Source organism: Acomys minous (genome assembly GCF_964271855.1).
Source record: "Acomys minous genome assembly, chromosome: 16".
NCBI classification, from domain to species: domain Eukaryota; kingdom Metazoa; phylum Chordata; class Mammalia; order Rodentia; family Muridae; genus Acomys; species Acomys minous.
The window spans coordinates 20,853,805-20,866,282 of record NC_140498.1 but is presented as its reverse complement, the minus strand read 5'-3'; the positions used below and the strand labels follow the sequence as shown (position 1 = coordinate 20,866,282).

The 12,478-nt window shown below is 49.9% G+C and overlaps 1 protein-coding gene across 2 annotated transcripts in view; it reads right to left on the bottom strand.

Moving 5' to 3' along the window:
- Positions 1–785: 785 nt before the first annotated feature.
- The window catches only part of RUFY1 (RUN and FYVE domain containing 1), a 47,033-nt gene continuing 35,340 nt past the window's right edge, over positions 786–12,478 (bottom strand). For both annotated transcript variants that reach the window (XM_084763282.1, XM_084763283.1), the window contains exons 13-18: positions 10,394–10,513; positions 9,714–9,843; positions 7,142–7,236; positions 3,549–3,597; positions 1,983–2,060; positions 786–1,448 (exon numbers count right to left, since the gene is read on the bottom strand). In XM_084763282.1, the coding sequence (XP_084619408.1) occupies positions 1,305–1,448; positions 1,983–2,060; positions 3,549–3,597; positions 7,142–7,236; positions 9,714–9,843; positions 10,394–10,513 (616 nt within the window). In that variant the 3' untranslated portion in view covers positions 786–1,304. The remainder of the gene's footprint in view (positions 1,449–1,982; positions 2,061–3,548; positions 3,598–7,141; positions 7,237–9,713; positions 9,844–10,393; positions 10,514–12,478) is intronic.

The window sequence follows — 12,478 nt, the reverse complement described above, 5'->3', positions numbered from 1 at the left end:
ACTTCCTGGTATGGGTTTGTGAACTTGTACTTGGGTGGGAGCCCAAGGAAGATGGAGCCTGTCTGCATGGCCACAGGTGTGTGCTAGTTCCAAAGTCCCATGTAGCTGGATGGTCCTGGTGGGTGGCTCAGCTTTACCATAGTGTACAAGTGCCTGTATAGCCAGATTCCAGCAAATTATTTAGATAATCCAACACTGATAAAATAGGCTTTGTAGGTTTTTTTTTTCCCTTGTAGATTTTGTTGGACTGTAACTCCAGTACTTGGGAGGTAGAGGCAAGAGGATCAGTTCAAGGCCAGCCTTGGCTACTTGGGAGGCAGAGGCAGGTGGACTGCTGTGAGTTCGAGGCCAGCCTGGTCTACAAAGCCGAGTCTAGGACAGTCAAGGCTACACAGAGAAACCCTGTCTCAAAAAACCAACCAACCAAACAAACAAAAATTAAAAACAAACACACACACAAAGGATCTGTGTTAGCTGAGCCTGTCTAATTGCCAGCTTGGTGTTTTGAGCACTCTCAAGGTAGGCTCAGTGAGGGTATACAGTGGCCATTGTTGGCTCATTTCTATTTGACTGTAAGGAGGATGTAACCCTACTTTGAGTCAGGCATCTGTGTAAGTAATTCACTTGGACTTTGGTGATAGGCTTGAGGTCCTTTACCATGGCGTTGGTTCACCTGGGTGGAGCAGCCTGAGTCCAAGCAACACACCAGCTCACACCCAGCAGGCCCTTCCTCCCAGGCCTTGCTGGGCCCTCCACAGGCAAGCTGGAGGCCAGGACACTGTCTGTACAAGAGTGAAAAATAAAGGGTTTTATTGCAGGGCTAACAGTAGCTGTTGGCAGGGGAATGACGGCAAATGCTGGACGCCGAAGCAGACAAGGCACACTGACAGGCCTGTGAGATTCAGAGCACTGCAGAAATGAAGGTTGCTGCGGGATGTGGTAGGAAAGAAAAGGATTCTGTACCAGCGCAACTGCTGCAAACTAGGTTCCTCCTTTGAAAAGTCAAAGTGACAGTAGCAAAATCATGAAATTGCACCTGTACCAAAGCCAGAGTATGACAGAGGACACAGAAGTGTCTGTCTAGAGGAGCTGGCTCCATACGAACCATGGAAAAGTGCTCAGCTGCCACTTGGTGCTGCCTTCAGAGGCTGACAGCCTTGGGGAGGATTTTATTCTTTCCTGTGAGTCTCTTGGGCCCCTGCAGGTCTCTGGACACCCAGAGTTTGGCACTGTACCTGAGGCTTTCCTCCATTCTGAGGATGGAGGTCAACAGGCCAAGGTCCCTACTGGTGGGGCTGATGGCCTCAGGAGGCTGTGGAGGAACAGCGCTGCAGGAGCAGGGTATGGCAGCTGTCACATACCCGCACTGGCTTAGGGTAGGAGGGCAGGGCCAGCTCGTTGCTGGAGCAGGTATTGCAGAAAATGTGGCCACAGTTTCGGCAGTGGTGCTAGAAGACAGGAAAAAGGCAGATAAGACCACTGGGGGTGGGGGTGGGGGTGGAGAGATGGCTCAGTGATTAAGAGCACTGGCTGCTCTTCCAGAGGACCCAGGTTCAATTTCCAGCACCCACATGGCAGCTCACAACTGTCTGTAACTCCTAATCCATGGTTTCTGACTCCCTGACACATGCAGACAAAACACCAATGTACATAAAATAAACGTGAGTTCAAAACAAAACACTGGGGAGATGCAACCCCTACACCCACCCTGCTTGGTAAAGCCTGGCTTCTGTAATGGCCATGTCTTAGGCCCATGTGCTTTTAGACAGCCTGTTGATTAGGTGGCTTACCTAAGTTAGTCAGATAGTTGATCCTGCTACAGGACTGCCAGTGGTATACCCACTTGTGGCAGCTCTACACAGAAGCCTTGCAGCGTGTCAGTCACTAAAGAACATTGGGCAAGGGCCTCCAGCAGACCAACAGGCACAGCTGTAGTGCAAAGACAGGCTTTTCCTGGGAACCAAGGAGGGACCCTTACATACCTTTCTCCGGGAAATGGAGAATTCCTTCTCACACTGCTTACAGTGCGTCGCTTCATCATCTTTCAACCATGTGTGTCCCTGAGAAGGAAAGAACACCCAAGAACGTCACCTCATGTCAGGCCCTCGTTGGCTGCATCTACTATCTTGTGACTGTGCCTACTTTTCTTGGGAGGCATTATTGCTTCACCAGATGTGGTCTTAAGAGGAGCCCTTGCTCCCATAATGGCTGCAGGTGAGATTCATACATCCGTACAACATGCCTGTTCTCAGCATCCTGGCCTCCACCAAGGCTGATTGACCCAAGACACTCCCGTCCTTTTTGTCTTTTGTTTGTGTGTAGACAGGGTGTCTCTGCATAGCCCTGGCTGCCCTAGGACTCAGCCTGTAGACCAGGCTGGCCTTGAACTCACAGATCCCCCTGCTTCTGCCTCCCAAGTGCTTACAGGCATTTACCATCACTACTCGGCTCCCCTGGTCTTTGAAGAAGTCCTCTATAGCTGCAGTTACCACAGTCAAACCCTGGTGCCTGAAATCCTAGTCCTGGCCTGAGACATGATCCCATGACTGTGTAAACTGGCAGGAGGGAAGGCTAACCAGATCTGAGCATGCTTACACAAGTGATGCGGACCTCTGCAGGCAGACAGTGCAGGGGAGAGGAATGCCTTTAGGTCCAGTGAAGCCCTTCTGCACACACAGTCCTACTTCCTCAAATGGCCCTGGCAAACAGCTGGGCTACTTATGTCAAAGAAAATGGAGGCTATGGAGGAGAACGTTTTACCAGGATAAGCTGGTCTGAGATGTATTCTCCCTGAGGGGTCAAGGGCCCTGGGACACATCCTTTACTGTGCTGGAGAAGCAGCCTGCTGGGGCTACTTAAGGCCCTCACTCTTATTCTAGAAAGCCCCTCTGGGAGCTATCTGCTGCCACTACCTTGCAAACACTGCATGGCAAGGCAGAGACAGGCAGCTCCCAACAATTACAATCAAGGAACTTCATTTAAAGAGCAGGTGCAGCCAGGGATCCATACACCTGCTGGGCTGGAGGTGGCTGCGCAGCTTGGCCTCTCACCTTGAAGGAGCCTTTCTGCCTTTTAGCCTCTGCTCTGCAACTGGGTGAGGCAGGCTTCTCTATCTGGTGCCCTGTGTATGTGCAGAGCAGAGACCATGCTGTGTGCTAACCTCAAGCACACAGCAGATCAGAGACGGACAGTGGGCATAGCGCCTACCAAGAGTTTGGGTGTAGGGCTAAGGTCCTTAGAGGAACTGCCACCAGGAGAGTCACCCTCCAGATTACATCTGTCCACTTCCCGCAATGTCATCTCAGACACGCCTATTGCATTGTGCTGTCACCACTGTGAGGGGCACAGGGAACAGTCTTTTTATTTTATTTTTATGAGAAAGTCTCACTATGTAGCCCTGGCTGGCCTGGACCCTGCTATATAGACTAGGCTAGCCTTGAACCCAGAGCTCCTTGTCTCCAGAGTGCTGGAATAACAGATGTGTTCCACCACACTCTGCTGTGATGTTTTTTTTTTTTTTGCTAGCATAAGTAACGTTAATCAATTACCTTCAGTGCCTTATTTACTTCTTTTATGTCTTCCATCTTTAGTTTAGACCTGAGAAAGTAAAGACAGTTTTTTTTGTTTTGTTTTGTTTTTTTTAGCAGTGAAAGATTATGACACAGCTAATGTAGTGACTATGGCCAGGGGTTGGGGATGAGGGGTAGGCGGGGGTGGGGTGGGGTGGGGGTGGGGGTAGGGAGGGGTGGGGAGGCAGGAAGGACACTGGAGTAGAAAGAGGACAAGATAGGGGTTCTTTTAAAATGCTTCCCATTTTTGTTCAACCTTCAGTTGTATTTCATCCCCCTGACTCATGTGTCCGCTAAGCCTGGGGCTATGTGGCCTAAGAGCAACCTAGCAAGTCTACAAGGGTCAAAAAAAACCTCAAGTGGCTGCCCATTATTAAAGAACGGTGAACGAGCTCTGGAAGTCAAGCGTTCTGGCTTCTCTGGGTAGCTGCCCCTGCATTTAATGCTCTTGCACTACGGCCAGGGAGTATTGGCCTGATTGCCACTCTCAGTAGAGACCTCAATCTTCCAGGCTTCTTGGAGGATGTCCAGCCCACTGCACAGCCCAGAAGGGGCAGGCTGAGAGGCTCGGGCATTCCACTGACTCTCCATCCTTTAAAGGATGAACAATTTCTTCACATATAAGATAGGTCTGAAGGGCTGGAGAGATGGCTCAGAGGTCAAGGACACTGACTGCTCCTCTAAAGGTCCTGAGTTCAATTCCCAGCAACCACATGGTGGCTCACAACCATCTGTAATGTGATCTGATGCCTTCTTCTGGCCTGCAGGTGTACATGCAGGCAGAGCACTGTATACAAAATAATAAAATAAAATAAAATAAAATAAAATAATAAAATAAAATATAAAACAAAATAATAAAATAAAGCGCACTCACATGCTTGTTTACAGATGTCATTTGGGTACAAATGCATATGTAGAGTGTCTTCCTTCATCACTCTTCTACTTTACCTCCCCAGAGCTTTCTGACCTGGCTAGTCGCCCAGGGGGGATGACAGGTGGACCACCATGGCCGCTGGCTGTTGATGTAACTGCTGGGATCCAGGCTCCGGTCCTCATGCTTGTATGGCAAATAAGTGCTTTACCCAGTGAGCCACCTGCCCAGTCCCAGGTATAGTTCAGGCTGGCCTCAACTTTGTGATCCTCCTGCCTCCATCTCTTTAGTGTGTCCTATTGGAATGTGCTACCACAACTGGCATTGGCCTTTTAGGTCCCCTGACGCCAGGCTTGGAAGTGCAGGTTAGTGCAGGTGCACCATGACTGTAGCACACGGGCTAGAGCCCTTTATTTTTACTTTTGTGTTTTATGCTTGCTCAGTATGTAAACCAGGGTAGCCTCAAATTCACAGAGATCTAGCAGCCTTTGCCTCTCAAAATGCTGGGACTAACAGTTTCCAGCACCATACCTGGCAATAACCCCCTCCCCACTTTTGGGACAGGTTCAGTCTATGGTCCTGTATTAGGACTCACTATACAGACCAGACTGGCCTTGAACTCACAGAGATCTGCTTGCCTCTGCCTCGTGAGTGCTAGGATTAAAGGTGTGCGCCACTACACTTGGCCTAGGGCCTTCTTTTTTGTTGTTGTGTTTTTTGAGACAGGGTCTCTCTGTGTTAGCCTTGGCTGTCCTGGACTCACTTTGTAGACCAGGCTGGCCTCAATTGTTAGAGAACCACCTGCCTCTGTCTCCCTGAGTGCTGGGATTACAGGTGAGAGCTACCATGCCCAGCTTGGGCCTTCTTAAAAGCTGATTAGCCCGGGTATGGTGGCTCATGCCTTTAATACCAGCACTTGGGAGGTAGAGGCAGGTGGATCACTATGAGTTTGAGGCCAGCCTGGTCTACAAAGTGAGCCTAGGACAGCCAAGGCTACACAAAGAGACCCTGTCTTGAAAACAAACAAACAAATTTTAAAAAGCTGATTAGTGTTAAATGCCTTAGATTGTTAGGTGTCAAAGTGGTAGGTTTCTGAGAGCTAAGCTGAACTAAGCCAGAGCTTAGAAAATAGCATCAGAACATTCAGTAAACCTCCATGGCCTGTGTTAGTGACTAGCAAGTAGCCCCTTCCCTGTCCAGCTGCAGAAAAAGGCCAGCAGGAGCAGGCTGATTGGATCCGAGGCTGTCCCAGCATGCACTTGCAGGAAGGGGAGACAAGGGGCATGTGGCTACTTGGGCAGTCCTGTCTGGGTTGCATAAGCTAACTCCACCACAGCCACACAGCTTGGCTCTGAGGGGCATGGTGACTGAGCATCTCCAAGCTAAGATTCCAAAGCTAGATCAGGTGGGAGCACTGAGACATCCCCGAAGTCAGGAAACCACCGACATCTTTGAGGGCCATTAGGTCTGACTTTGCTTTGTGTCCAGCCAGTGTGGGGACAGGAGAAAGGAATATACCCGTATAAACCTGAGTAGTCCCCTCCAGCCAGCTCCACAGCTGCTCCTGGTGAGCGGCCCTAGGCGGCCCAAGGAGTTGGTCTGTGCTTGGTATGGGGACAGACACTTGGCCTTGTGTTTGCTTAGGGAGAATAGGCTGGGGCAGGGAAAAGGGCGGAACATGAAGTGTGGAGCGTGTAGAGGGGGCTATGGCCTAATGGCAGGCCTGTGCATCTCCAGAAAGATGCTGCGAGAGAACAGTGAATGAGTCCTTCTTTGCATCTGAGAGAGGACAAAGGCAGAACGCTCTCCTTTTCTAGTAACAGGAGACCTTTCAGCTGGCATGGCGGTACATGCTCCAGTCCTGATATGGAGGCTGTGCAAGAAGGACTGGAAGCTCAAGGCTAGCCTGAGCTCATAGAAAGACTGGCTCAACAACCAAGGGCTGGAGGTGACAGAATACTTGCCCAGCAAGTGCAAAGTCCTGGGCTCCATCTCTAGGATCACATGTATACAACAAACATGGAGCCCTTGGGGTTAGAGTGAGATACTCAGCAGTTAAGAGCACTCACTGGGGGCTGGAGAGATGGCTCAGTGCTTAAGAACACTGACTGCTTTCCCAGCAACCACATGGTGGCTCACAAACATCTATAATGTGATCTGATGCCCTCTTCTGGCCTGCAGGTGTATGTGCAGGGAGAGCACTGTATTCATAATAAATAAAGACATAAACAAACAAATAAACAATCTAACAACAACAACAAAAGAGCACTCACTGCTTCCCTAGGGGACCTGAGTCCACTTCCTAGCACGTCAGGAGGCCCACAACTGCCTTAACTCCAGCACCAGGGAACCCAATACCTTTGGCCTTTGAGGGCATCAGCACCTATGTATATAGAACGCCTCCCCATACTTAAACCTCTTCTGGCTACACATATCCTGGCTGTGGGTTACAACCCCAATGCTCTGGCCATGACGGGTACAAGAGGAACTTCTGACAGCCCTACGAGGTACCAGATCCACCAGGGTCTGGTCCCAGGAGGAAGGACTTCGCAAAGGGCTGTGAACCACATAGCTGCCCCTGAGGCCTGATTTCCTGGGAGGTCACCCCAGAACAGCTGAGAGGGGTTTCCCTGCAGGTTCTTCTTCCTGCGCCAGGCCTAGAAAGTGAACAGACGCAGCCTTGCATGTGGGTGGCTCTTACTGGCTGAGGTGCAGTCCCATCTCCTGGAGGGCTTGCTCCTGCTCCTCACAGACCTTCCGCAACTCCACCTTCTCATCTTGGAGCTCCCGTAGCTCCTGAAACAGACAAGCCACATGTCACATACAACCACGCTTTCCTTCTTAGTAACCAGAGCAGCCAGGAGATCAGAATGTCTTAGAAAAGCAAAGAGCAGATGTGTTGAACGAATAGCATGCAAGGTTGGATGACTTTACACCAGCTCTGGGCAGATGGTACAGTGAGCTTGAGACCGGGATATCCACTCAAACAACAACCACAAGGATACAAGGACACAGGACACGGAGGAGATGCATTCAGGCTAATGAAGAACAGTTACCTGGGCTGGGCACGATGTATACATTTTTTAGATGTTGTTGGTTTTTCCAGACAGAATCTCTCTGTGTAGCCTTGGCTTTCCTGGATTTGTTTTGTAAACCAGGCTGGTCTCACATTCACAGAGATCTGCCTGCCTCTGACTCCCTGAGTGCTGGGGTTACAAGCGTGTGCCACCCTGCCCAGCTGGTGTATGCATTTTTAATCTCAGCACTCAGGAGGCAGAGGCAGGTGGATCTCTGAGTTCAAACCTCGTTCTTGGAAAGCCAAGGCCCCATGGAGAAACCTTATTTCAAACCCTGCCTAACAACAACCAAAAAAAAAAAAAAAAGGAAAAGAAAAGAAAGCTGGGCGTGGTGGCTCACACCTGTAATCTCAGCATTTGGGAGGCAGAGGCAGGCAAATCACAGTGAGTTTGAGGCCAGCCTGGCCTACAAAGTGAGTCTTGACAGCCAAGGCTACAAAGAGACTCCACCCCCACCCCCCAAAAAGAAAGAGACTGTCCTATTCTTGAGCTCCTTCTTTCCCTTAAAGATGCACATTTGCCTTGGGTTTCCAGGTTGGGTCAGTAGGTCTGGGAGCCCAATGCTCAGGTGTAGTGTGATTTATTTTGTGTGCCTGGCCCTTTAAAGGATCCTCAGTTGCTAGTCAACAAGCCCTTTGGGAAGGTTGAGCCCTTAGAACTGCCTGACCCTATGACCTTCAGTGTCAGTTGCCTCTTGGACTTCTGGGAACAGAGGGGATAAAAAGCCAGGAGAGGTTAAAAGAGAGTAAGTAGGGTTAGAGAAGACAGATTTTAAAAAGCAGGCACATAAGCCAGAGAAGACACCGATAGGAGACAGAAGAACACACAATAGCAAAAAAGGCAAAAAAGCAACAACTGGAGCCCAAATGAGGCAATGCTGTTTATAGGAAAAACAAACATTAGGGGAAAAAAAAACAAAAAGGAACCCCACACATTTTGCAAGTGGCCACCAACGTGGCTGCATAGAACGGGAGGCTGGATTTCAAGTTCTGTAGGGCAAAAGGCAGGAGGATGAGGGATGCATACTTTGTTTTACAGAGCTGACGGCGTGTTTGCTGAGGCTGCTGGGACACGCCCTGCAGGATTTTCAGCAGCAGTTATTTTCTCCTTTTGGGCTATTTTGTTTATAACAAGGTTGAAAAACTGGGTGAGCAACTCAAAAAAAAAAATACTGGTGGAATTAGAGATGCTTGGGAATCAAAAAAACTGGAGAAAAACATCAAGAAGAGGGAGAACAAATAGGTTCATCCCCAATGTCTGACCAGAGAGGGAGCTTCCCCCAGGCAGAAAGAGGGGAAGGGGCTGTGTCACAGGGCAGTCAAGTCGAAGAAATGAAAAAGCAGGAAGAAAGATGGAGCAGGGTTAGGAAGTCAGCTGAGCCGGCGTCGGTGGCGCACGCCTTTAATCCCAGCATTCGGGAGGCAGAGGCAGGCGGATCGCTGTCAGTTCGAGGCCAGCCTGCTCTACAAAGTGAGTCTAGGACAGCCAAGGTTACACAGAGAAAGCCTACAAAGAGACTCCACCGCCCCTCCCCCCCCCAAAAAAAAAGAAGGAAAGAAAGAAAGAAAGAAAGTCAGCTGAGCCAGAGAAGCTATTGATAGCAAACAGTCAGGAGAAGAACCCACCAAGGAGGTCTGCTCCTACAACAAGAATGTCACTAGGCCAACACACTACTTCTCTTGCTCACAGGATCCAGGACATTCCTGAAAATGACACTGGGGACTCAGAGGCTGGTGCCAGGAGATGGAGTATGGGATGATTATGAGGTCTGGTTCTGTCTGCCTCCTGGGATGACTTGAACTCTGGGAAAAATGGCCAGTCAACTTCTGGGGCAAAAGTCATGTGCACTGGCTTTTGCTGAAAATGTTGTTTGGTTCCCTGTAGTTTCCTCAGACAAGAGCAGGGTGCTGCACTTCTCAAGCAGGTAGCTTGTCCTAAGAGCAGCTCCTGAGTGCCTGGCTGGCCTGGCTCTCCCGCAGCCTGTCTCTCTTTCTGCTTTTCCCAGGCCCTCTCTGCCTTCCACTCTCACTCTCTGGCTTACTGCTCCTTGGACTTTGCCATCTCCTCTTAGGATAGGCTTTCTGTTGGGGAGAAGAACAGTCCCCCGACCCTGGTTCGCACACAGAGGCAGGGGAGACTGGTCTCGAAGGGGCTTGTGGAGGAGCCCAGGGCACTGTCCACAGGTGACCGCCTTACCTTCTTCAGTCCCTCCACTTGCTGCAGCTCTGTGTGGAGCAGGCAGGAGGTGTCCTTCTCACGCTGTAATTCTCTCTGGAGAGCTTGTCTTTGTTCTTTTTCTGACTTCAGTTCTTTCTCCAGACCTGAGCTGTTGGTGTCCAAAAAGTGAACTACAGTTAGTTTCAATGGGAGACTCCCATGGCAGACCCACAATCCACCATACAAGCTATGGGGAGCCATCTGAGTGACCACATGGACGTCAACACTCTCCCACCTCCTCCCGCCCCTGCAGGCTCACCTGTGTGCCCCAAAGCCTAGGAGCTGCCAGGTACGTACTTGCCTGTTACACCAACGAGAGGAAAACACTGAGGATTATACAAGGCCCTGAGCAACAGGAAGGCTCAGTACCGCCTGGCTTCTTACCACATTCAGTAGACAGAAAGATAGCAAAGGCGTGAGGAGAGTGACGAGGGTCAGGGTGAGCCTGGTTCACCGCTAAGGAGGCTAGGGACACAGTTGGCTCCTGGAGCCTGTCCAGCTCTTATTTGTGAGCCGGGTTTGGGTGTTTTACCCAACTGACAGGGGTGAGCTCAGGTGGGAGACTGGCTGTCTCCTACTCTTTTCGGAGACAAGAAGAGAGGTGGGTAGCCACCTCCTAGTCCTCTCAAGCTGGCCCTGGCACCTGCCCCACTCCTTACCATTGGTCCCGGAGCTGGGACAGCTGTAGTTGCAGGGCAGTGACTCTCCCGCCGAGCTCCTGCTGCAGCTTGTGGCTCCGCTCCTCTGCCCCCTGCCTGGCCGTTTCTGCCTGCTGTAACCTGGAGGCAGTGCCAAGAACACACAGATTTCATCTTTTCATCCCTTAGAGAGAGGCTCACTTCTCTTAACTGAAAACTTCCGGCTTCCCGCCCTCCCTGCCTCCCTCATTGCTTTTGTTTTGCTTTCAGACAGAGTCTTGCTCTGTAGCTTAGGCAGGCCTTGAACTTGCTACCTAGTTTAGTCTGGTTTCAGACTCACGACCTTCCTAGCCTAGCCTTGGTGTGCACCACCATCAACAGCACGTCACCTGACGGGCATTTACATGGTAGATGCTGCTCCATCTTTTCTTCTTTCATTTTTTGGTCTTCAGACAGGGTTTCTCTGTGTTTCTCTGGCTGCCCTGGAACTCAGACAAGACTGGCCTGGAACTCAAGACATTCTCCTGCCTCTGCCTGCTGAGTGCTGGGATTAAAAGTGTGTGCATGTGCAGCTCAGAGGACAAATGGAGATGCCAGTGCTCCCTCTCACCTTGTTCGAGAGACTCTTATTCGCCTCTGTGCACACAGGGCTCGCTGGTCCATAAGCTTCCATGGACTTGGCTTTTTGGGCCTCCCGTCCTGCCATAGGCACTCCATTTTTGTAGTCCTGTGCTACTGCACACGGCTTCACGTGGGTTCTGGGGATTTGGGCAAAGGTCCTCAAGCTCTCCCAGGGCAAGCCCGGTTAACTGCAGAGCCATGCCCCAAGCTTCAGCTGTTTTTTAGCTGAATTGTTTGGCTTGTGTCTTGAGAGTTCTTTATAGTCTAATATAAGTTTGTTGTAAGATATCATCTGCAAATTTCTTCTAAATTCATAAATACCCTTTTAATTCTTTTAACTATGTTTCACAGAATGAAAGTTTAAAGTATTATTATATTGCAATTGCTACTTTGTTTTTCTTTTCACTTTTGAGACAAGATTTCTCTATGTATTCTTGCCTGTCCTGAAACTTTCTCTGTAGACCAGGCTGGCCTCAAATTCAGAGATCTGCCTGCCTCTGCCTCCTGAGTGCTGGGATTAAAGGCCAGTGGCCCCCTGCCCAATAAATTTAGAATTCTGATTCATTAGGGAGTGGTGCTATCTGACAGGGATTAGGAGGTGTGGCCTTGTTGGAGGAAGTGTGTCATTAGAGGTGGGTTTTGGGGTTTTAAATGCTCAAGTCAGGTCCAGTCTTTTTTTTTTTTTTTTTTTCCAAGACAGGGTTTCTCTGTGTAGCTTTGGCTGTTCTGGACTCACTTTGAAGACAAGGCTGGCCTGGAACTCACATCTGCCTCTGCCTCCCCGTTGGGATTAAAGGTGTGCACCACTACGCCCAGCCCGTGTCTTTATTTCTTCCTGCTGCCTGCTGATCCAGATGTAGAATTTTTGGATCCTTTTCCAGTACCATGTCTGCCTGCATGCTGCCATGCTTCCCGCCATACTGAGAACGGACTAAACCTCTGAACTGTAAGCCAGCTCCAATGAAATGCTTTCCTTCTTAAGAACTGCCATGGTCACAGTGTCTCTACAGCAATAGAAACCGTAACCAAGACATAGGTCATGTTTTTATGCTATCTCAAACAGAAATCAATCTCTCTCTCTCTCTCTCTCTCTCTCTCTCTCTCTTTCTCTCTCTCTCTCTCTCCTCCCTCTCCCCCTTTTTGTTTTTTTTCCAGACAGGGCTTCTCTGTATAGCCTTGGCTTTGTAGGCCACATGGAGATCCGCCTGCCTCTGCCTCCCTGAATGCTGGGATTACAGGTGTGAGCCATCACGCCCAGCTCCAGAAATCTCTTTACATACCCCAAAGTCACAGTTTCCTCTTCTTTCCTTCTAAAAGACTTACAGTTTTTAGTTTTACATGGAACTGTATGATCCTCTTTGAGGCAGCTGTTCCCCATGTTAGAGGCGCGGGCTGAGAGGCGCTGCAGGTGGAGTTCCAACTCCTCTGACTCTATTTGTTCAAAAGACCATCTTTGTTTGGCATCAGCATCTCTCAGAAAGTAGC